The 24,281-nt window shown below is 40.9% G+C and overlaps 1 protein-coding gene and 1 long non-coding RNA gene across 3 annotated transcripts in view; one reads left to right on the top strand and one right to left on the bottom strand.

Moving 5' to 3' along the window:
• LOC146653709 (uncharacterized) overlaps nt 1-24,281 on the bottom strand; it is a 364,224-nt gene that overhangs the window by 81,598 nt on the left and 258,345 nt on the right. The gene's annotated exons all lie outside the window — the stretch shown is intronic.
• The window catches only part of igsf11 (immunoglobulin superfamily member 11), a 122,661-nt gene that overhangs the window by 76,009 nt on the left and 22,371 nt on the right, over nt 1-24,281 (top strand). For both annotated transcript variants that reach the window (XM_085380335.1, XM_085380334.1), the window contains exon 3: nt 22,788-22,951. In XM_085380335.1, the coding sequence (XP_085236461.1) occupies nt 22,788-22,951 (164 nt within the window). The remainder of the gene's footprint in view (nt 1-22,787; nt 22,952-24,281) is intronic.

Below are 24,281 nucleotides of genomic sequence, written 5' to 3'. Positions count from 1 at the left end.
TGTGCCATTGCATATCGTCTATGTTTGTGCGCTTTTGTGTGAGCCTGTGTTTGTGTGTGTGTGTCCTCCCACATGGTCCAGGTGGCAAAAGGAGGCATCCCTTCCGGCTTCCACTGTGAGCACACAAACACACACACACTCAGAAGCTCACTCCGGTGGATGACTGCACGTTTCTACGGATGATTAGATTACGTAAGAAAACACTGCAGAGCCCTAATAGTTGGTAAACCCAGATTACGCAGGATTATCATCCCTTTTGCTCCGCCTCTGTTCTCCCCCTGCATGTGTGTACAGGGAGAGTGGATGGCGGCGGGAGTGAGGATGAAGCAGGAGGATGGGGTTGGGAGGGAAGGGGCTATGTGTGTGGGATGGGGTGAATGATGCCGCAAACACCAGAGCCAGATGGGACAGAACCCCTAAGCAGCTTAGAGTCACAGTAATCACGCAGGCTAAGTTTCCATCAATGGTGTATGTGAATGTTTGGGTATGTATGTGTGTGTGTGTTTATGTGTGTTGCATGCATGTACGTCATACATTAAACTGCCAGGGCATAGACGGATGCTCTTGCTCACTCTGCTGAGTCTGGAGAAATGTGAAAAAGAGAAAGAGGTTGAATAAGCGATGAAGCAAATGTTCCCATGCAATCACGATATTAGTGAGGACAGGGAGCGAGTGGGAGAGAGAAGCTGATGGGGAGGGTGTGTTAGCAGTGTGGGAAGTGATAATGGAGACGAGCAGGTCAGAAAGGTGGTATTATTTCCTCTCTGCACCAGTGAGATGTTACAGAAGCAGCCGGGTTGGATACGACAGTGTGTGTGCATGCGTGTGTGCGTTCGACACCACATGGATATCAACCTCAGGGGGATGAGGAATCAATTACCCTCTGCCAATGCCAATCAGCTTTGAATTCCTGTAGAAAATTGATCACTGGATGTCCACATTCCCAAACATGCAGAAATTACATGTACTGTCAGTGGAGTCGGGAATATTAAAGGACAGACAGGCACAGAGAGCTGGATGAGAGGCAGCAGTTTTGGGAAGCATCAGTGGTGTCTCCCAGATTTGGAAGATCCCCTCGTGAAAGAGTGTAACAAGAATGTGGAAAAAGATGGGCAGGTGGGTGGGGGACCAAAGTGGGAATAAGCAAAGTGTGTGGAGAAGGTCTGAATGTCTGGATATAAGGCAGGAAGGCATGTTTTTTTGTGCTTTCAGAAGAGATCTGAGAACAAATATGATAACATACTAGGAGCTTTTAAAATATAAACATGTGTGATGCATAAGCAAATTAAGGCTCCCCTTTTCAAAGCTTCTGTTCCTCCCAGCACAGTGAAAGAGACAGAGAGAAAAAGCTAACTGTAAAACCCTGGAGAGAAGCTTGCATAGATGTATTTACCTACATGAATATTCAATAGTGGAGCTGCAGCACTTCACAAAGGGAAGTAGTCACTGATTTATTTATTAGTGTTTTTGACATGCTATGCAATTATGCCACCACAGGCGAGGTGCTAGGCTCTCTGCCCCAAAGCTGCAGGGCACACGCACGACACTGATTGGGTTTGAAGTTGAACTATTGATTTTAATGGATCAATGGTGATGATTGTTCTGGTGCAGACATAATCACAGTGATCAATAAATGATGGATAAATTACATGCTTCCTTCAGCTGTGTTCGAATTACTCACTGTGTTTCATTTTTAGTACCAAGCCTCTCCAAAGGAATCAGTCGTCACTAATTTTTGAGCTTCTTTGTTCCTTTTATTTCGTCTGAATGCAAAAATCAACCACTGTTCTCCACCTCACATAACCTTTACTTTGCTTTCAGCATATTCCCATCTCCCATCTCATCCTTTCATTTTTCCCTTCTCTCCAGAGAAGTGGGTGATGACAGCTAGCCCCACTCTCCTCTCATTGAACATTCAGCTTTGCTTTTGATGGAATTAATTTGAATGTAAATGATGCTCTGATGGGAATGCTTTTATTGGCCCCACTACAAAATTTCACACAGAGATAGCACCCGCACTAACCCCACTGATGCATAAGTCAGTCCACTGGGAGGGAGAGAAAAACAACAAAATGCTCCCACAATATGGAGCTATTACTATCCCTGGCGACATTAACAAGCGTGAAACATAATGAAATTACGTTTTCAGTCAGTAGATTTAGTCAATGACTTGATCAATAAATGTCTTCCTTGTTAATTTGTACTCTGTAGGAAATAGTTGTTTGTGTCGTAACTTATGACTCTCCAAGGATGGGTGCGTGGCTTCAAAAAAACAAAAGTTTTACAGCACTGTGTTAACAATTTACAGAGGTATGTAATGAATTACAGGAAAAAGAAAAAACGAAATGAGAAGAAAAGAACACGATGAAGAACAAGATCGAAAAAGCACAGGCGAGATCAAAGTGTGTGAAAAGAGGCATAAAAAAATGTATTAAAGAGAGTATTCATGCCATTTTTCAGTGTGATTGAGTGTGTGTGTGTTTGTGTGGTTTGGATTGTTTTCCATCTCTTTATGTGCATGATCAAAGAAGCTGTAAAGAAGCTGTTTTCGCAGTTGTTGATAGTTGAGTGATCAGTGGTTTTGTAAGGGGGTTTTCGTGTGTGTGGCGTACTTGTTAAAGTGGGATTTGACAGGTGGGAGAACCCTAAGATATGGTGTAGTGGTACATCTGGGATAAATGACTCACCTCAAAATAACTCCCAAAATTCATTTGTATGTGAGCTCCGGTGCACTTGTTTTCTTTGTTGACAAGCTTTGTGATCAGCTGGCCTCTGCTGCTGTTGTGGTTCTGAGGTTTGCTCCTCTTTGTGTATTTAGCTAGCTGGATTCTGAGAATTATTAGCAGATTTTTCATAGGTTGTCATACTGCTGGCTGCTTGCCAACACCTAGTAATATCAAGATGGAGTATGGCAAATTAAGTCAGTCATAGTCTGTGCTTCAACGGGCCAAAATTAGTCAAATTTAAACTGTTCCATAGCACTATATTTGAACAAGCTGACTATAACAACAAGCTAACTTTATAAGCTAACTTTATCCTACCTAATGCTAACACCGAGTGTCCTAAACATCGAACTTTTCCTCTGACAAGTAGTTTGATTACACCTCATATGACAGTTTATTCACTTATTGGTAATGGTAGAGCCACTCTAAAGAATTTTTAAGTAACACCAGCTAACAGTTGCTAAAACTGTCAAAAACATTAGCGCTAATCGAGGTTAAAATTCAGGATATCCTCTTCAACTCACCTTTGTATCATTGTCATCGGTCAGAAATGACCTTTATTTACTCAATGATGCATATTAGACTCCTTTACAGCCTCCTTCAGAATAAATAGATGTGGGTGCCTTGTACCCTACCCCTCATAGCATACACTCTCTAAAGATTAATGCTGACCAGAGAGTTTGAGGTCATTCAGGAACAACAACATAAAATATCACAAATATTTAAATGATACATACCATTTTCTTTATTGCTGATTGACTGATATGGGCTGTTATGGGGTCAAAAATTTTAATTTTAAATTTCTTCCAGTGTATCATCTAGTCTGTACTAAGCAGTCCATAACCATGAATATAGTCATTTTTTTTCTTCATCGTTCTCCCCTTTTTGCATTTCTTTATCTTTGAAAGTGAAGTTAACATACTCTGATGTTACTAATGTGCTCTCCAACTGGGAAATACTAGTGAATTAGCCAGAAAGAAAGATAGAAAGATTAATAATAAAAATGCAATACTAAGGGACAGTCCTTTCAGATTAGGTAAAATAATATTGACAGATTCATCAGAATTGAAATTGGTCATTTTTTGACCTTGTAGATGACAGAAGTGCTCTTCATCAAAAACACATGAGAAAACTGACAAAAGCAACAACATGTAAAACTGTTATTTAAGTCATGGGATCATGTAACACATGGTGCTCTCCCTCTTTATGGCTCTCTGCTGATTTCCTTTGTCTATTTATCTTCTCTGACCTCCCTATGCAGAGCCTCAAAATAGGGTCTTTGAACATTAATGGTGGGAGAGACAGGCGTAAAAGGGCATCAATCTCTGAAATTGCTCCTCAAAAAAGGATTGATGAGCTGGTTTTTGCAGGAGACATGTACTAATTCAATAGTGTTCATATGCCCTTAGCCATGGTGCAAGCTTTCACACAGGGATAGCTGTTTTGTTTAGACAAGCTGCAAATACAAGTGTTTTGTTTGTTACTGAGGTGGTAAAAGGTCAGCTGCTGGTTGTCACAACAGAAGTTGAAAACCATGTGTTCTGCCTTGTTAATATGGCCCTAAACAAAGAACCAGTAAGAGTTTTTATTTTACCAAAACTGCAAAATGAGCTAAATAATTTCAAATGGGATCACTTAATAATATGCAAAGAATTCAAGTATGGCCTAGACTAGATGGAGTGAGTGCTCCATCCACTGCCAGAGTCTATCAGGACCATTGATGGAGGGTTACATGTTGAGTTAAAGACTTTGCAGCCATCTGCTGCAGGAGAAGAGGTTGTTGTTGGGCTGTTTCCTGTAGAAGAAAGTGAAGGAAAGTCTTATCAGGCAATTCCTCCAGGTGAAGTATTTGGATGCCCTGCGCACCATGTTTTTCCAACCTGGACGGATGTGTGGTCCCAAGCAGGCAAATTGCCACAAAATGACTAACCAGATTGAAATGAGGGACTAACTTTGGTCAAAAAAGAATTTGGAAGGAATTAAGGAGATCTTTCCTTGAATGTGCAAAGACAAAAGAGTTGCTACTCCAATAATGAAAAGGGTTCTGACTGTGCCTTGAATCTGTGGCACAAACTTATTGCTACTACCAAGAAATTTAAATGGAGTTTCAAAGGTTCATCCAGGACCTTTCCTGATCTGGTTACTGGGTTCATGCATTTGCCTTCTACCTGCATGTGCTAAAAATGTGGGTCAGGCTTAATCTCAATATACATTACTTCTGCTGAGGAGTGCCAAAAATCTTTTCCTGTTTTTCTTCTGACATGGACCTTGTTGGACCATAGTCATTCTACAGTCCTTGCAAACAGTGTAAGATGCCCATGGTCTCCAACTCCAGGTCTCCAACCTCATAAAAGATGCAACAAACTGTGCCACATGGTAAGATACCAGCAACACCCAGAGTGTCAATATAGCTCCTGTAAGGCTGATAAACAGAAATTATGCTGCACCGCCATAATTTCTGAGAGCTTTTACAGGCGATAGATACATAGAGTCTGACCATTGCACTGGAGAGAGAGAGTGCCCAGGTAAGAGGGCGTGGCAGGGGGTAGGCCAGTTGCTACTGTTTACTGTTTTCTTTGGTTCAGGTTTTAAACCTGTTTACTCTTATTGCTCTACTGTTCTCTTGCAATGAAAACACAGAATCTCCCACTCTCATATTCTTGTCCACTCTCTTAATATTTAAGCGTTGTGTCCATATTTCATTCTTCACCCATTCATATGCCACTTGTCTTTCATTTAGTCCTTTCTTGTCTCTTGTCTAAATATTTCTCTTATACACAAAAATCTCCCCATCTTTCACCCCCTTTACAGTACTAGCAGCTTATTACCAACTAACTCACATCTCATATTAAATATAATGTTGCTGTAGTTAAAGAGAAAATTGAAAAGTTTCATTATCCATTGGGCATAAGTTGAGAGAAAACTGTAAAGCTGCAGTAAAAGTACGCAGTCATACTCCACACAATCTATATTAGTACGTCTCATGGTCATATAAAATAGATCCACAGTTCATACTTTGCTAACATCCACATTGAACCCCCCTCCCACTAATCACTGTGGTTTATGATCACGCTCATCCCTTCATGTTCAGAGGTCTGACATGACATTCACCATTCCACCACTTTTACATCACCATTGATTTCCAGTATCCTCCCAAAGTGAGCCCTAGGCCTATTCACCCTAGGCATCATACATCACCCAGTATTAAGGCTTCACCTTTTATATTGCTCACCCTATATCATGATATCTCTTACAGACACCTCTGCCTTTATGTCTCTCTCAGCTCCCGTGATTCGTAACCGATGCCTCTCTGGATCGCCAATTATCTCCCCCTGTGAAAAAGACAGGTGTATTTTTGAAAGAAATATGCCTTAGTGTGGCACAGGTTTTAAAAAATTTATCTGCCTTTTCAATCATTCAAGCACCCCACCTTCCCTGAGTCCTTACTTTTTCAACTATATGGGCTGGACAAGGATGTATGAATCAGTTAGAATGACACTTTGAAGCTTTGTAAATCCCGCTCTTCTTCTTTGACTCTCCTTAGAACGAGGTATAAGAATCTCATAATATCTTTTAGAAATCTTTATGCGCTCACTGTTCTCTCCGGGCCTCTTTGAGACAGGAATAGACTGATGAAGTGTGTGACTGCCTCCACAGTAATTATGTGATGAATGCGTTCATTTTGTGTGTTGCCCCGAGCGGTGAATAGCTCAACTGATTATTGAGGGGTGTGTTCTTTGTGTGTGTTTGTAATAATAGAAAGTCTGAAACCAAAGATCTCAAAGAAAGAGAGCAATATTTGCCCTGTCGGCTGTTGACTTTACCGACTACAAAAAACAATAAGAAGCGTAAATCAAAGAATCAGTAGGTTTCCACATAGCTACCCATTTTCAGTTAAAACACCTTTTCCCCCCTCTTTTTGCTGCAGGAGAAACGTTAAGTCTAACACATCAAGCCTTTAACATTTTAAACCCCTTAGATGGATGTTAAGCTCCCATTAATAATATAGCCGACTTTGCTGTCCAGCTTTGTATGGATTTTCTTTCACATACGGGAAATAGTAAGAGGCGGAAAGTGACAGAGGTAAAGAAACTGAGCCGCAGAGATGGATCACAGCAGGATAATAGCTCCCATATCTAGCCCCCGAATAGACCTACGTCACTGTTGGCCACCAACGACTAAGGCTAAAGCAAACATACCTGTGAAGCATTTGGAGTGTGACAGGTAAGAGTTTTGATTCAAAATGCTTGATCTGTGACTCCTTGCCTGAGATCTACCTGCCGCTGGTGTGTAAATGAGCGAATGAGATGCTAATTTTGTATTTTAAAATTTGACACATGACCCTTCCTTCAGCGCATTTAGACCGTAAGGCAAAAAACTAAAAAGCAATAACCTCCTAAGACCCGAACCCTTCCACGGCATGCATTTTTAATTTCTCTTTGATATTTGGGCTGATTGGGACCTGATGAATGTAAAAACGAAGAATGACAAAAAATTTTTTTTACCTGATTTTCATTTCTGAGAAAAATGAGAGCCACTTATGAGGATATTTGTTTAAAATTCTGATAGAACAGTAGCAGTATAATGTCCTCGTAAGTGGATATCAGGCCCTTGTAGAGCAAAATTGAGTATTTTGGTCTAAATAACCCAAAATGTGATGTCCACATATGTGGATGCCAGGTCCTAGGAGGTTAAAATTACACAGTTGAATATTCATCTGATACTCGTTACCCTTTTGGTGTTTTTTTTCCATTCCTCATTTTTCATTGGTAAAATGGCTCTAAAGGCTATGTGTGGGAATCCTGATGTGAGTGTTTACAGTGGCTTGCAAAAGTATTCGGCCCCCTTGAACTTTTCCACGTTTTGTCACATTACAGCCACAAACATGAATCTATTTTATTGGAATTCCACGTGAAAGACCAACACAAAGTGGTGTAAATGTAAGAAGTGGAACGGAAATCATACATGATTCCAAACATTTTTTACAAATAAATAACTGCAAAGTGGGGTGTGCGTAATTATTCAGCCCCCTGAGTCAATACTTTGTAGAACCACCTTTTGCTGCAATTACAGCTGCCGGTCTTTTAGGGTATGTCTCTACCAGCTTTGCACATCGAGAGACTGAAATCTTTGCCCATTCTTCTTTGCAAAACAGCTCCAGCTCAGTCAGATTAGATGGTCAGCGTTTGTGGACAGCAGTTTTCAGATCTTGCCACAGATTCTCGACTGGATTTAGATCTGGACTTTGACTGGGCCAGTCTAACACATGGGTATGTTTTGTTTTAAACCATTCCATTGGTGCCCTGGCTTTAAGTTTAGGGTCCTTGTCCTGCTGGAAGGTGAACCTCCGCCCCAGTTTCAAGTCTTTTGCAGTCTCCAAGAAGTTTTCTTCCAAGATTGCCCTGTATTTGGCTCCATCCATCTTCCCATCAACTCTGACCAGCTTCCCTGTCAATGCTGAAGAGAAGCACCCCCAGAGCATGATGCCGCCACCACCATGTTTGACAGTGGGGATGATGTGTTCAGAGTGATGTGCAGTGTTAGTTTTCCGCCACACATAGCATTTTGCATTTTGGCCCAAAAGTTCCATTTTGGTCTCATCTGACCAGAGCACCTTCTTCCACATGTTTGCTGTGTCCCCCACATGGCTTGTGGCAAACTGCAAACGGGACTTCTTATGGTTTTCTGTTAACAATGGCTTTCTTCTTGCCACTCTTCCATAAAGGCCAACTTTGTGCAGTGCACGACTAATAGTTGTCCTATGGACAGATTCCCCCACCTGAGCTGTAGATCTCTGCAGCTCGTCCACAGTCACCATGGGCCTCTTGGCTGCATTTCTGATCAGAGCTCTCCTTGTTCGGCCTGTGAGTTTAGGAGGATGGCCTTGTCTTGGTAGGTTTACAGTTGTGCCATACTCCTTCCATTTCTGAATGATCGCTTGAACAGTGCTTCGTGGGATGTTCAAGGCTTGGGAAATCTTTTTGTAGCCTAAGCCTGCTTTAAAATTCTCAATAACTTTATCCCTGACCTGTCTGGTGTGTTCTCTGAGGCCGTCACAGAGCAGCTGTACTTGTACTGACATTAGATTACACACAGGTGCACTCTGTTTAGTCATTAGCACTCATCAGGCAATGTCTATGGGCAACTGACTGCACTCAGACCAAAGGGGGCTGAATAATTACGCACACCCCACTTTGCAGTTATTTATTTGTAAAAAATGTTTGGAATCATGTATGATTTTCGTTCCACTTCTCACGTGTACACCACTTTGTGTTGGTCTTTCACGTGGAATTCCAATAAAATTGATTCATGGTTGTGGCTGTAAAGTGACAAAAGTTCAAGGGGGCCGATTACTTTTGCAAGCCACTGTATATGAATATTCCACCAGCTCTGGTGTTAAAATGCTGCATGCATTATTTTGTAAATTTATCAGTAGCGATATTTTTTTTCTTTAAACGTAATATTATATCTGATATGTCTGTGTGGGTCATATAATGCATAACACAAACAGGGATTATCAGTACAAAACTCTGCACATTTTGTCTGTGATCTGAATTTTTCTTCGATCACTTGCAGTGGTGGAAGGGCTCTTGTACAGTTTGCATTCAGGATGACCAGTCTGGACTTGAGGCTAAGAACCAGCTCATTATGCTGCCAGTCAGTCAGGCCATGAAGAGTCTCAGCGGACCATCACAAGCAAATAGACGTGCAGGAAAGATCAATGGGCGTGTGTTTATCGAGCGGCGAACACCCCCCCACCCCATTCGTGCACGAGCACACACCTCCACGTAACCACCAAGTCTCTGACCTGCCCCTCTCGACAGCCAGGGTAGTGAAGGTATTGATTTCCCCATATTAATGCATCCTTCATGAGAAGCCCCAGGCAGCAGTGTAGAAGAGAGAGAACAGGAGAGAACAAAGAGGTACAGGATGGATGGAAAAGGAGGAAACTGGAGGAGATAAGAGAAGCAGGAGAAGAAGACGGAATAAAAGTTTAAAGCAGTGTCTGATGCCTCTGATACTCTACATCATGCTCAAACAGAATTTAGATACCACGACTAAGCTAGGCATAAGCTAAACTTCAGTGCCCGCTTTGGCCTTTGAAATGTTGAAAAAAAGTCAAATGAATAGCTTACTGTACTTGTAATGTATTTAAATGTAATGCTATGCTCTGTTTGATTGGTGAGGTCTTCTGAGACAATGGCGGATGCTAATGCTTTCAGTACACACTATTCAGTCACAACATTAAAAACACTTTTGTTGTAGTTGGTGGATAGATCGGCAGTCTGGAGCTAGGATCGGGATATTAGCTGGAGATCATGGGGTTTAAGGGTGGAGCTTATGTGGATCATGGATCTTGTGTATCCTATCAGTGCCTGACTGGACTGTGACCTAGTAGGTTTGTAGGCTGGATCAGTGTCACCAGAACAAATACTTAGGGGACCTTTCAACATTAACATTTTAAAAGTACAATATAGAGAAGGGGTATTGTTGGGGTGATTAGGGGTGATACTAATTCATACTAAAAATTACTCTCTGATTAGATAGAACAGTACTGATGAGAACAGTACTGCAGCACTGGTAAGGCTTCCTTTGGCTGCTCCCTTAGCCGCAAGATTTTTACAAAAAACACAAATTTTTTGTTTTAGGAAAATGTGTAAAAATGTGTCTATGCATACATCTCATGTACAGGTTAAACCAGGATATGAGACACTAAGCTCACCGCACTTCCCAAAATAATGTCGTAAGGCCGACTCATTTACCCTCTCCTTTACAACCCCAGTCAGGTAAAGACTGTGGCTGAGAATTGCTGTTATGTAACGAGTATTTAACCTGGACTCGGTGTGGCTGGAAGAATTCAGTCATGTCAGGGTGTTTAAAACATTAGTGCGTATGGAGGTGGAGTGGATCTGTTCACCCAGTCAAATGAGCAGCACATGCAGCTCCGCGCTCATCAGCTGTTACTTACTACTGCCTTCCTTCACTGGCTCTGCCTCACCTTTTTTCTCTGTCATGCACTTGCGCTCATTTTTACTCATTTTTTCTTTTCATTGCAAACTCCCTCTTTGTGAGGAAGGAGTAGGAGGCATGTTTGCCAGCCATATGGCAGTGCCAGGGGCGTCCGGAGCAGATGTGCTCGGCATCGGGGCTCTGCTCAATCAAGCACATGCGTACTTACACACACAGAGGGAAGCTTATGTGGTGCCTGTTACCGAGGAAGAGGTCACTGACTGACAACGGCATTATCTAACTCCCAAAGTGCTGCCATGGCGGATGCAGGGGTGACAGAGGCTGCACTGAGGTACTTGTGAGGTCTCAGTGAGACTTTAAGTTAAAAGTAAATGAATTTCTTTTAAAATATTTCTCAGCAATTGAAAGTTATAATATAGTGCTGCTGTTTATTAGTTGAAACTGTCATTTATATTTGACTGTACATATGAATTTGGCAATATAATTTGAATTATATTGTATTTGTGATGTGTTGTCGTGCTAAACCAATGGGATACTATAGTAGAGATGTCAGACACATCCTTTTCTCTTCAAACTCTTTACACGAGGCAAGTGAACATCCTGATGACTTGGATCTAACTCATTAGATTGTAAAAAACGTATCTTCAGCGTTCAGAGATTGTTGCGTTTGACTTTCTGGCTTCTTTTGCTGTCTACGAAAGAGTCTTCGTTGCCCAAAGAGCACACAGTCAGCACATTTGTGTTGATTTCTTTTTTTTTTTTTAAGAGCTTTTTTTTTTTTTGCTGAATCGTAGGAGAACGATGTGGGGCCTGTGCATCTTCGTGTATATGTGTGTGTTACAGTACTGTAAAGTTTCCTCTGAATGAAATGGGATGTAAATTTGACCAGCATGCAGAATGAAAATGCAGGCTCGTTCCCAGAGTTTGCTGAGCCAGCACTTGACCTATATCAAACATTCAAAAGCAGAATATCTATGAAAGTACTCCAATGTTGGTCAACACCTAGTCATAGGCCCACATCGAAAATATTAGGAAAAAAGAAAAAAAAGAGCAAAAGTGCCCATACAGAGGCATGTTTGGAGTTTTTTTTCCTTTTCTAAAATCAACATTTCATATGCCCCACAGTTTATACTTCTGAGAGTTATGACAACGCAGAAAGCAGTATAGTGTCTGCCATGTCCTACACTAATATATTTATGAGTAATAAAGGGTACAAGCAGATTTATATGTAAACCCATGTTTTGATACTGAGCAGGAGAAAGCTAAGCTCTTCTATTATTAGAAATGCTTATGTATCGTCAATCACACAATGACATAACACATCATCTGAATTTCAATATGACTTATGAGTGTATTCGCAACTAGAAAATGCCATCCATCCCTCAGCACACTATTCATCATGAGGGCTTCTTTACATTTGGAAATGGGAAATGCTATTTTGAAATAAAATGCACCTCATTCATTCCCTCCTTTGGATTAATGAAAAAAAAAAACATCAAAAGGTGACTGTGATGATCTATGAATGATGTCAGTGAAAGGAGAACAAGAGATTAAAGCATTGTTTTTAATCAATGTTTTTTCCTTCTTCTCTAAGTAACTAAATGCATTGCTTGGCTGTTCACATGTCATAGAGGAATCAGCTTGGAGCAGCTGCGCACGGTGAAAACGACCAACCTTTGAGACATTGGGTGTGTCGGTTTGTGTGCCTATGTGCCGGTAACAGCTGATGAGAGGCAGTCAGTGAGTCTTTAGCTCTTTCAGATATAATATGATCAATAAAAGTGAAAGTAAATACGTAGGAAGCGTGCATGCATTATGAAAGATTTGCTGTTTTTAATTTTGGGGACAGAAGAGTGTTTCCAAGTGAAGGGAGAAAGAAAAAAAGCTGCGAGTTTATCTTTATAAAGTGCATGCTTATCATTCCTGTTGCATCTGAAGTACCTGAGTCATTGTTGAATTGGTGACACCTGTAGGTACTATTGGTAATGGCAAATCTTCAAACTGTGGAAGCGCTGAGAGGCAAGTGAGGCAAAATGTAAAAAAAAAGAAATAGAAAAGAAAACTAGTGATCTGTTTTCAAAGTCCCATCAAAATTTAAAAGTTTCAATAGGAAAAAAAAATCTTGCTGTTCATGTTTCCCGTCTCAGTCCTGATGTGCATCAGTGCCCAGTCTTTTAAATAGTAAAAGCACTCATGGAGTAATGCTGTGCCTCTGAATGGAAGCATGCACATAACTGCTGGTGGTGCAACACAGCTTCCTTCCAACACAACTATGAACTACTTTAAACATTGTACAGTTTGTGTGAATAAGTTCTGGGAGATGTTGTTCATCACATCTACTGTCAGTCTGGGTGTCTGCATTAACTTGTATTTAAAAAAAGATTAAAGAAGAAATATTTTAGGATATATTTAAATATATTTGTGACACAGTCAAAAATATCTTAATCAGTGTTGTCAGTCAGCCTATCTGGAAGAAGACATCCTGTCCAGCTACAGGAGAGAAAACAACAGTTTAAATCATATTTACAAAATGCATCAGTAGATCTCACATCTTCCCTCTTTACTTCTCTAATGAGTTGGAGGTGCACAGCCAGCTCGTCATCATTCAGTATTTCCTGCTCATTTTTAAACCGATCTGCGGATGAATAACAAAAAAATAAGTGTTTCCTTGTTTCGAAGCCCATCTGGAGGGTCACATAATAAGGTCAGTGTATTTCCTGTGACTTTAAAACAATAGTCAGCTTACCAGTGAAATGTTTTTAATGTTAAGCAGCAGCAGAGCAAATTGTGTGGTTTGTAATAGCACTAACTTAACCCTCAGAGAGGCCTCAGAGAATATTATCCAAGTGTCTGGATCACTGTGTTACAGCATTTTTTTTCCAGGAATGTCACCGCTGACACCCAGTTGGTAAAACTACAGATATACTGTATAAATATTATAAATCTTTGAGGAAAGGGGTCTGGTCTGGTCTCTGTCGCATCCCCTGATTTTATTCTTACTGACATTTTGCTGTCTTTTGGTAGCAGTTCTAGCTTATTGCCTCCTGTTTTGTCTATTCAGATCCTGCAAAAGAGAAACAACATTCGCAAACTCATAGTAAAATCATTTTTGTACTAAACATACTAGATCTGTTTAATACAGATGATTATTTGATAGCAGAAGTCTAATTTTAAAGCTCCACATTTTTTATTCCAGCCTTTAACCCTATTTAAATGAAATTTCCCATTCTGCTGAGTGTGTGCATGTGAAATGTTTACACACCCCTTAACTACAATGACCCGCCTGTGATAAAGGATCTCATTTCACATTTTACACTGTCCTGCGTTATACAGTTGCGTGACAAACAACACACTCTTAATTAATGGGCCGTATTTGAAATCCCAGTGATCCATTACATTTTTATTAACACTTAAAAAAAGTAAAGACGTTTCTGGTCAGTTATCTTACTTTCTCTCAAATTGCTGTCAAAAAATACATTCTACAAATTTGTAACAGGAACAGCAATCATTTTTAGATTAACCCAGCAGGCTATCAAGTATGCTATGCTGTGTATTCTAGCCTTTTTCTTTGCTTTCCTCTGATAATCCACATGTGTCACTGAGTTGAGCTAGAGTTCCTGTTTAAGGTGAGCCATGCAGGAACGGAGGATAAAGCACTATAAACCCTTACCGCCGCAGAACCGTACTGACCAAATCTCCTTCAGAAGTGCTACCACTCCCAGGTGGCTCAGCCAGGGATGGCGGGCTTGAAATCGCTGTCTTCATTCAGAGAACAGCTGTAGTGAGGTTACACAAGAAAGGGCGGTAGATACCGATAAGGAGAGATCAAACCAGGAACAATCAGTGAGAAAGGCAGCAAAGAAAAGAACAAAGGAGGGTAAAGCAAGTTAGAGAAAGAAGAATATCTGCCTACAAGCCAATTACTAGCTGAGGAATCAGACAAGGTTACCTTAGGCTAAATGCTAGTGCTAGGAATAGTCCTCTAGTGTTATCTGATGGTTCTGGCTGGGAGACTGTTAGGCTTTGATTACTGGGTTAACCTGTAACGTCACTGTCACATGACAGCGCAGGAGTCTGACCTTATTTGATGACATAATAATACTGTTGTCGTTAATGAGATAATACTCATTAACGGCAACAAAGGGTATAGTGTTTGGCACTTTCTCACCAAAACCAGTATAGTATCTTCAATGACTAATCCTGTGGCCTGATGTCAACCCAACAGAGCTCACTTCACAGTCACTGAGCGTAAAACTGAATGACCCAAAAACAGGCAGCAACTGAAGACGGATGCAGTGAAGGCCAGGAAGAACAAAGACAGCATTTGGCGATGCCCGTGGCTTGTGGACTTACGGAAGTGTTGACTGAAAAGGATTTTCATTTTTATTAAAGTGCTAAAAACAATCCTTATAATAAAAGTCATGCTGGGCTCTCTGCTTACTTATGATCCTCTTAAATTCAGGAGGTAGGAGTAAAAATACCTGTAATCCCTAAAGAGTGATATACTTTTGTCAAACCTGTTGAATTAAAGCTCCAAGTTTCCACTTTAGTCACATATTGATTGTTTGATTTAAAACCCACTGTGATGGTGTACAGAGGCAAAATTACATAATTGTAAAAACACTTCATCTTTTGAGTGCTGCAATTTTAAGAGCAATGATCTTGCTAACTTACTGTACATGAATACCAGACACAAAGCACGATTGGCTTTTTATGTGGATGCCTTTAGCAGAACCAAGCCATTGTCAACAAGTTAAAAGAGACTTCAAGATGGAAGCTGCCAAACTGCAAAATGGAGTCACACGCCAATCATGTCATCTTACTGGTAGATCAGCACGCTCGCCAGGATGTCAGATTTAGTGCAGACACAGTGACAGGTTTGCCAAATGTGTAAGTCTGCCAGAGCTGGAGCTGCCCCATACAGAGTCGGTATGAAGGCTGCGAGGTGGCTGATGGGTGACGGGGAAAAGAGTGCGTTTCTTTCTAAAAATTCAGGTCTGACTCTTCGGCTGTCACGCGAAACCACGTGGAGCGGCACGCAAAGCTGAGGGTTTTCTTACCTGTTTGTGCTGTCAGGGAGTGTGTGAAGGCTATTTTAGATTAGAGGTGTATGTTTGTGACAATTGTACTACAGTGAAGTTGGTATGTTTTCGGACATTGTGTTTGTGTGTATGTGTATGTGTGTGTGCATGTGTTTGTGAAGCTGTGTCCAGGGCTGCATGTGCAGAGCCATCTGTTTGCTGCTTTAGCAGCAGTCTTCCAGTGCTCAGGCTTATCTGTGCACGAGGGCAGTGGCCTACTTCAACCTTCTGCTCACTCGGTGCACACAGCCGAGGCACACTAGTTTGGCTGATCACCCGTCAGCTCGATCGCAATAACTTCCCCTCAGTTTATCTACAAAAGTCTTGGGCCCATCACTTAAAACCACTTTTCTTTTTTACTTGTGACTACATTCCACATAATATATGAATTCTTCTACTTGTCCTAGCATTTGATCTTCTCTTCTTAAGAAACTCTGCAGGTGTGGATGGTAGCATGCTAGGATGGTAGTATGATGACATGCCTCCGAGTAGTCCAACATGAAGAGCAAGTCGGAATAAGTGTTTATATGTTTACTTATATATATATATATATATATATATATGTATATATATATATATATATATATGAGTCAGAAATGTCTGTCTCATCCCAACACCGCCACCATTATTTACATTTTCTCAACTTTTCTGCACATTTGAGTCACTGTAATGCTGAATAGCTTGAGAATTGTGAACTTTATAAGCATCGCTACAACTAACACATTCAAACGACATGCTTCAGCCTGATGTTTATAGTAGTTTGGGAACACACTAAGCTGTGCTTGTCAGACTCGGTACAGTTTAGAAAAGAGTATTAAGCTATGTAGGCTAGTCAGCGGGCCTTGTTTGGGAGTCGGCTGCTGTGGCTAATGGGTCAGCTGGGATGGGCGGGGCAGGGGATGAGAGAGGATGAGCGAGAGATTTTTAAGGCTCTTTCACTGGGTGAGCGTTTGTCAGACACACTGATGAAGGAATAATTGAGGAAAGGAAAGGAAAGATTAAATGCGCTATGTTATGTGAACAAAACCTCTGCCAGACCCTTGTCTTGTTTTCCTTGTACCTTTGGCCCAGGCCCACTGTGTAAGGGCTCTTTATATGATCGTAGCTCCATTAACGTTTCTGCTAAAGACAAAATTCAAATGGTTTTTGATAGAAGACAGGGCGAGCTTTACGGAAATATTTGGTAATGCTGTCTGAAAACAGACAGAAAACTAAGCTCTGCTAAGATTTTACAGTTTGCTAACTCCTCAACCATTCTGAGCAATTGGGAAAATTCAAACGGTCCCCTAAAGATGGGAACTATTTTGTAAATTTACAGCCAAAATTGAAAGATCGTCCAGGCAGCCTGCATGATACTCAGGTGATAAAGGGTTAAACTGACACCTGTTCTGAGACTTTTAATGACCAAAAATGAGTTTCCCTAGTTCAAGACTTGACCTGAGATGCAAGACAGGTGTGGAGCTGTTTCAGTCAATTGTGTTTAGTTGTTAACAGAGGCTTGTGTGCTCTGAACAAAGTACACAAGACCAACATTTCCTTGTAAAATATGAATGAGGACCTTTAGTAATGCAGTCCCTATGGGCAAGCCTGCCCTAAGCTTCAGTTTGTTTACTCTAAGGCAGAATGTCATCTTCCTTCCAGCTTTAGAGAAAATAGGTAACACTATAAGTTTGCTGTTTTGCTTCAAGCTTAGAAAAAGCTCAAAGGGGAACCAGCTAACCTGCATCTGTCTAACGCAAACAAAACAGCTGATTGACAGAAATGATCAAATCGATCCAACTATAGATAGTATTGATACCAATATTGGTATTGGTATCAGATCGATCTGTGATGAGATCAATACTTTAGTATGTTTCTATCTTCTAAGTTCAGTACATGTACAGTACATCGCTCTTATTATGCAGTCACACTTTAACATTAAATACATGTTAAGCACAAACTATAAAGATAGTGTTAGTGGTCATCTGTAGCTGTTATTTTACCTAGAGGCTATAATCAGATAATATATTAAGCCCACTGAATTGTGGCAAAAAAGTTATTTTATTGAAAATGAAAAATATATTCCTTAGACACAAACTATGAAAAATGCCTGAACAGTTGTGTGTTGACTGCCACGTCTATTTTATTTATAGCCTACAGCACATTTAAACAACAGAAGCTGTTTAGAGACAGGCACATTTCCATTCCACGTCTCCGAAAAACCCAGTTTCAAAATACATGAAAAGCTAAAAGGTATATTTGATTCTGTGAATAACTATTATGGAAAGTAAAAATCACAGTGGTTTAGTGGTTATTAAAATAATTTGATGATGATTCATCTCATAGATCATAGCACACTGCTCTCCCCTACATAACCTGCCTTTGTATGTTTGACAATAATGGCCCTGTATTCACTTGGTATTGGATCAATACCAGAGTTTGCAGTATCGTCCAGCATATATGATAATATTCTTTTTGTAAAAACAAACATTGGTGATTTATTTACCTCTACAAAGAAACAGAGCACCTGCTTCCAACCTTCTGACTTAGCAGAGATACGAGGGTGAAACAACTAAAAGTAGAATTTCCTAAAATTAAATGTTATAGTTTATTAAATTCGACAAACAAAGAATTGACTAGACTTTCAGACATCATTTAATGAAAGTGTCTTTAGAATGGCGTTCATTAATTTTTACCTCAGCAGTGCTGTGAGCACAGCGCTTGATGGGTTGCCATCGAGCAGCTGGGTACACAATTACGCCACCTGAGTTTCGCAAAATAACCTGTCTTTGCCCGCCTGTCGGTTCGCCCTGGTGCCTTGCAGGCAGTGGCAACAACGCGGGGTCCGCTACTCGCATGTACACAGCTCATCATGAAGCCCCTGGGTGTTCTGCAAAAGAACAGGACACGCAGCTCTGTTTGTGTGTGGGCACAGGTGTCGGAATACATGAATCCATGTGCAGATGTATTTGTAACTGTGTGATTAATTTTATGGTTTTTGATGTTAATTTTTTCCCAAGCGCTTGCTGGAGACTCACCTCTATTGTGCATGTGCAGGACACAGAACTAAGTGTGATCCTAGTTACCAACTGTCATCCCTGAAGTAGTAGATATGTGATGCTCTCGCCTCTTAATTGTCTTTGAACAGATTTAAAATAAAGTTGTGTCTTCGCACACGAGTTAATGTGTGCGCTCTTCTCTCTCTTTAGTAATGCCTTTGCTATCATCAATTACTTCACTTAACCAGGTTTATGCATGTATAGGTGTGTGGCTGTCTCTGTGCATTGAGGCTTTCCCAGGGGCTCATCACTGCATCGCGGGCATCTGTTTGAAACTGGAATAAAAGTAGAGCCTATGAATAAAAGAGCCACATGAATAAAATCACAGAATGCAAATGACTTGCCAGGCAGGGATTCTGTGTGTGTGTGTTTGTGTGTGAGCGACTGCGAGTGCAAGAGTGAGAGAGAGGAAGTGTTGCATCCAGCCTGCATTTGTTCTCCATCCAATCATGCCTCCACTTTAGCTTGACTGATAGAGTAAGCACACACACACACACACAGAATCAGACACAAAGCTTTTTCTTCTCCGAGGTGCATGCTTTTCTCATGCATTAATCAACAGCGGTTTTGACACTTAACAGAGCCATACTGTTGGTTCTCTCCTTGACTGCTAGCACTGCCTCAGGTGACTTTATCAATTAGGCCTTTCTGGAAACACCGGCATCCTCTCTGCTCCCTCATGTCCTCCTCTGTTTCACTTTCTTTTTTATGATTTGTTGTTTTCTTTTTCTCCTACCTGCCCCTCCTCGCATCGTTCTCGTGTTCTTCTCCTCCACCTACTCATCTGTTACTACTCATACTTCATGCGCGCCAACATTTTTCTTTACTGTACACTCTTTTTTAAAAATTCCTTCCGCATTCCCAACCCAAATCTTATCTAGTCAGCAACTTGTAGTTCCTTTAATGGAAATAACATAGCACAAACATATTCTGTTTTGATTAAATAAAAGCTATTTTTCTCTGAAAATGTAAAATGTGTACGATCCCACAACAATAGAACACTGCCACAGGTGAGTAATACTATAGGAGACAATGCGGCGCTGCTCTGTTACAGTTAAACATAACTGTGGGCAGCCAGGGGTCAGCCTCAGAGATTAGCATAGTTACTCTGTGCAGCTTCGTACCAGTCAGGCTGGCCTCGGCCTCGGGGCGCCTCTGGGCTGGAATTGACAGCAGGAGGGAACGGGATGTTTGTCAACAGGAAAATGATAAAGCTTACGCGGTAAAACCTAGAGAGAGTGATAGGATGTTTACGTCACAACTGTGCACATTAGCCTGCAGAAATGAACCCTTTCAAGCCAGAATTTTTTTTTAAATTTTTTTGAAAATTAAGTATATATTGTAAAGAATCCCACTGATGATGTAGAAGTCTCCAAAACTCATGTATCAAATGTGATAAATTTGGCCTAAAGGGTTAAAAAAATAGAATGGATGACTCTTTGCTTCACTCAGTGCTGGTCATAAATGCAAAATATCTTAGACTACAGCAAAAATAATGTCAGGACTACTGTATCAAGCCCTGACCTGTCTTTGATTATTTCCTGAAATCAGTTTGTACTTTATTGTTTTCTGCTAGCGATTAGAAAACATGGTTTACCTCAGCCATAGTGGCTCCTTTGGAGCTATAATACAATACTGTACTGATTTTTTATTTAGTTTATTTTTTTTTTAAATGCGGGTGGTCATGTTTGACTGTGTCTGGCTTACTGTTCATCCCTTACATATTGAACCCATTACAGGATGGATTCTGGAAGAGCGACGGTCTACCAGACATGCTTGAGTGAAGCTGGCATAAAGCTTTGGCAGAAGTGTGCGCAATAATGAGGCAATGCCAAGCAATACCATACTTCTCGTCCCTGTCCTTTAGATGTGTCCCCAAAGGGCTAACATACATGTCACCAATGACATACATTGATTAAAGTCTGAGTGTGTGGATTGTAGTGAGCAGTATGTCACGCATGTGCCTGTGAGTTGAGAGGGCACAGTGCACGGCATATGTACTGCACTGGTTTCGCTGGCACTGCGTGTTGGTGCTTGTTTGTGATGTTTGGTGTGTGTGTGTGTGTGTGTGTGTGTGTGTGTGTGAGTTTGCTTTGGTCGTGGGAGCTTACAGGCTCTGTGCGCAGAGGTTCCCTAATCCAGTGTTTTGAAATGAGCCCTCCAGCTGTTGTGGGCTTGAGAGACTGCTGCCTTGGAGGGGGCTTACAGATGATAAGATGCTCCTTCTATCTTCATTCCTCTAGGATCTTTAATTCTTTCTTTCTTTCTGTACTTTAGTCTTTCTCTGCCTTTCTGCTTCCCTTAAATCAAGCACATTTAATACCTATGTGGCCACTGAGAAAACACACTTGCACTTGATCTCATGTTGCCAATGCAATCGCGCATTCTTGTTAAGGCCGCAGCTCTTCGGATGAACTTCTTCCTCTGTGCTGTTAATCCCCCATTAAGAACAAAGATTGATTCCTTGCAGAAAGTGAACACTACATACACAGAGGACAGAGGAAGTTCAGATTAGAGCAGCAAGCTAAATCTTTGCTGCTTACTGTTTTTATGACAGGGGCTGCAGATTGCACACGTCAGTCAAGTGAGCAACAACGAAGAATCCCGCGTCTCTAAATATTGCATATAAATGAAATTGCTTGCATTTTTTGTAGGGGTGGGGGGTGACTCTCTTTTTTTATGAGTATATATCTTTGACAAAGCAGAACTGAGTGAAGCAGTTTGAGTGCTGCATATCTCCCCTGGCCCAGCTCTGAGCCTGCAGGGCCTGTTGTGTCTGCCAGCAGAAAGAAAGCGTAGGAAGTCCAGCAGGTTTTGGACAGACAGGCAGAGAGCAACAGGCAGTCTGTCAGCTCGAAAATATTACACTGATATTCAAAAGTAGGCAGAAGCGAGTCAGTAGATGGGAAAAAATTCTTATATTCGTTTCCTTATCATAATGTTAATAATTACTCATATATATTCTATTGCGCAGTGTGGTCATTGCTTGCACTTGGGATCTAGCTTGACTCTTGACTACAAACCATAATTGACATCCTGGTGGTTCCTACTATTGATTAATGCTAAGATCCTCATTTTACATTACCACTGACAAGGGCGATTCACATGACATGATCAATTATCTGTAATCATATCAGCGCATCATCCTCCTCACCGTGTTTAGATAAGATTACTTCCCAATGGGGTTTTTTGGACATGGATACATGCTTGCGGGGGAGATCTAACTTAATTTAGGCTTTAATGTCTTTAGCCGGTCTCGAAATAGGATGCAGCATGTACATATCTGTCTTTGTGGGTCTGTTGTGGATGGCAGCTGAGTCCAGATGAGGAAAGTGGCTCCTTAGTTGTTTACTTTGAGAGGAAGCAACAAATCTAACATTACTCTCATCATTCAGTATGCACAGATTCAGACGTTGCTGTTTTAGGAGAGGAATAAAATTAACATCTCGTGACATCTTATCACTTTTTCCCCCATTTAATTGCACATTACGTATTTCATGTGATCCCTCTCAGTGCAGCCTTGTTTGTTAGTTGTCAAAAGCATCTCAGACGAGGAGTTTGGCTCTCAGCAAATCATGTTTGTTTTGCTGTAAAGATGAAAAAGCTGTAAAAAAAATGTCACATATTAAAGATATTGTACATGGCAGCGTTTTAGCTTTGGATTTCTCGTATCGTCTGTCTGTGTGTGTGTGTGTGTGTGTGCGTTTCTGTTACTCACACACTAAAGCAAGCGTTCTCATTTTTAGGGATTTAGGGGATCTAATAGCCTTCAGGAAACCTTTTGAAGATGCTGCTTTTCTTACAAAGTGCAAAGATACATCTGTTGGGAGTTTCGGGGAGAATTTCTGAATTTAGACATCTGCTCATCTCTCTCGCTCGCTCTCCCTCTCTTTCTCTCTGTTTCGTTTGGTACTGCATGTGCTTTTCTTTTGAGAATCAAGACGCTGATCACTGACTCTTTTTTTCTCCTGCAGTCTGTGTGCAGGCACTAGATGTGACAATGTCCCAGCGCAGTGTCCAGGTGGCTCGTGGCCAAGCAGCCATCCTGCCCTGCTCCTTTACCACCAGCGCTGCCCTCACCAACCTCAACATCATCTGGATGGTGACACCGCTGTCCAATGCTTACCAGCCAGAGCAGGTATGAACCACTTGCATCCACCCACTGACCTGAGTCATCTTTTACAGCTTTTACAGCTGAGATTAGAGTCACAGGTGTGTTAAAAAGCATAGTCTTCATATTTAGAAGACAGACTTGTGCAGTGCAATTAAGCATGTCAGAGCCTTATTTACTAATCTGAGAGTTTTGCTGTGATTGTTGTAATTAACTGTAGATGTTTGGATGCTGAATTGGTACACAGTCAGTGTTGCCATGCACTCTGCACATCAACTGAAATGTCTGCTTCTGAAATCTTATTTTCTAATGCAACACTACTGTATGCGCATCTTGTGGATGGGTTCCTTACAGTCAATGCAGGTACACGAGAGTTTGCTCTGTTTGAAGGTGTGCTCAGATACAGCGCAAAGAGAATATGAGTGGCTGCAAAAATGCATCACACGTGTAGAGAATGAAACAAGCAAAAGGGAAGTGTCATGTAGCTCTTACATCTTATGGCACGACTCTTTTGTTTATATTTTGCCCCCACAGACCCAGACTATATAACTAATTGTCATTGTGCTCTTGAGGAATAATTCTTTATACTTTCTGAAGGTCTTTTGAGGTTGGATTTCAGCATCAAACTTGACGTCTGTCAAAGTTATAAATGCAGAAAAGCACAGTAAGATTTTGATCCACCTTTCAATACCATCTGGAAAGCAACAGCGTCATTTTTCAGCATGGCAATGATCACAAACACACTGCAAAGACAGTAAAAACACACAAAGAAACACAGCCAGTCATGAATTGGCCTTCCCAGTTCCCAGACCTCAACATTATGGAAGCAGTCTACAATCATCTTTAAAGCGCAACAACAACAGCCAACATCCAAAGAACAGCTTTGAATGACCTTCAAGAAGCCTGAGAAATATTCCTGAAGACTACTTAAATTACAAGAAAGCTTGTCTAAGAGATTTCAGGCTGTGCTGAAAAATAAATATGATTGGTGCACCTATTTCTGAATTTTCCTGGCAAGGTAAAAAGAAATTAGGGGTGGATCAAGGCTTTTGCAAAAAAACTATCTATCTAGCCCATGCTAAATTTGCATATGCCAAAAATATAGTTGCACTGCTTAAACAAAAGCAGACAGAAAAAATAATTCCCTTTTCAGTGCATCTGAACACACCTTTACTACATCAGTTTTGTAATTAATAGAGATCACCATACTTTAAAATAGAAGTAATGTAGTAGTAAGCTTAAGGGTGTATTAATAGTTTACAATCTGTGTGCTGCAGGACGCCTCTTAAACAACATATGCACAGCCAAAGCTTCAAACTGCTTTCGCAGCGCTGATTTGATGTGGAAACACGCAAAG

This window comes from Rhamphochromis longiceps, linkage group LG14, assembly GCF_057381845.1.
Source record: "Rhamphochromis longiceps isolate RC_006_pf linkage group LG14, R_longiceps_female_GT1.1, whole genome shotgun sequence".
NCBI classification, from domain to species: Eukaryota; Metazoa; Chordata; class Actinopteri; order Cichliformes; family Cichlidae; genus Rhamphochromis; species Rhamphochromis longiceps.
Note: the sequence above shows the minus strand (reverse complement) of the source record. Positions and strands in the feature narration are given on the sequence as shown.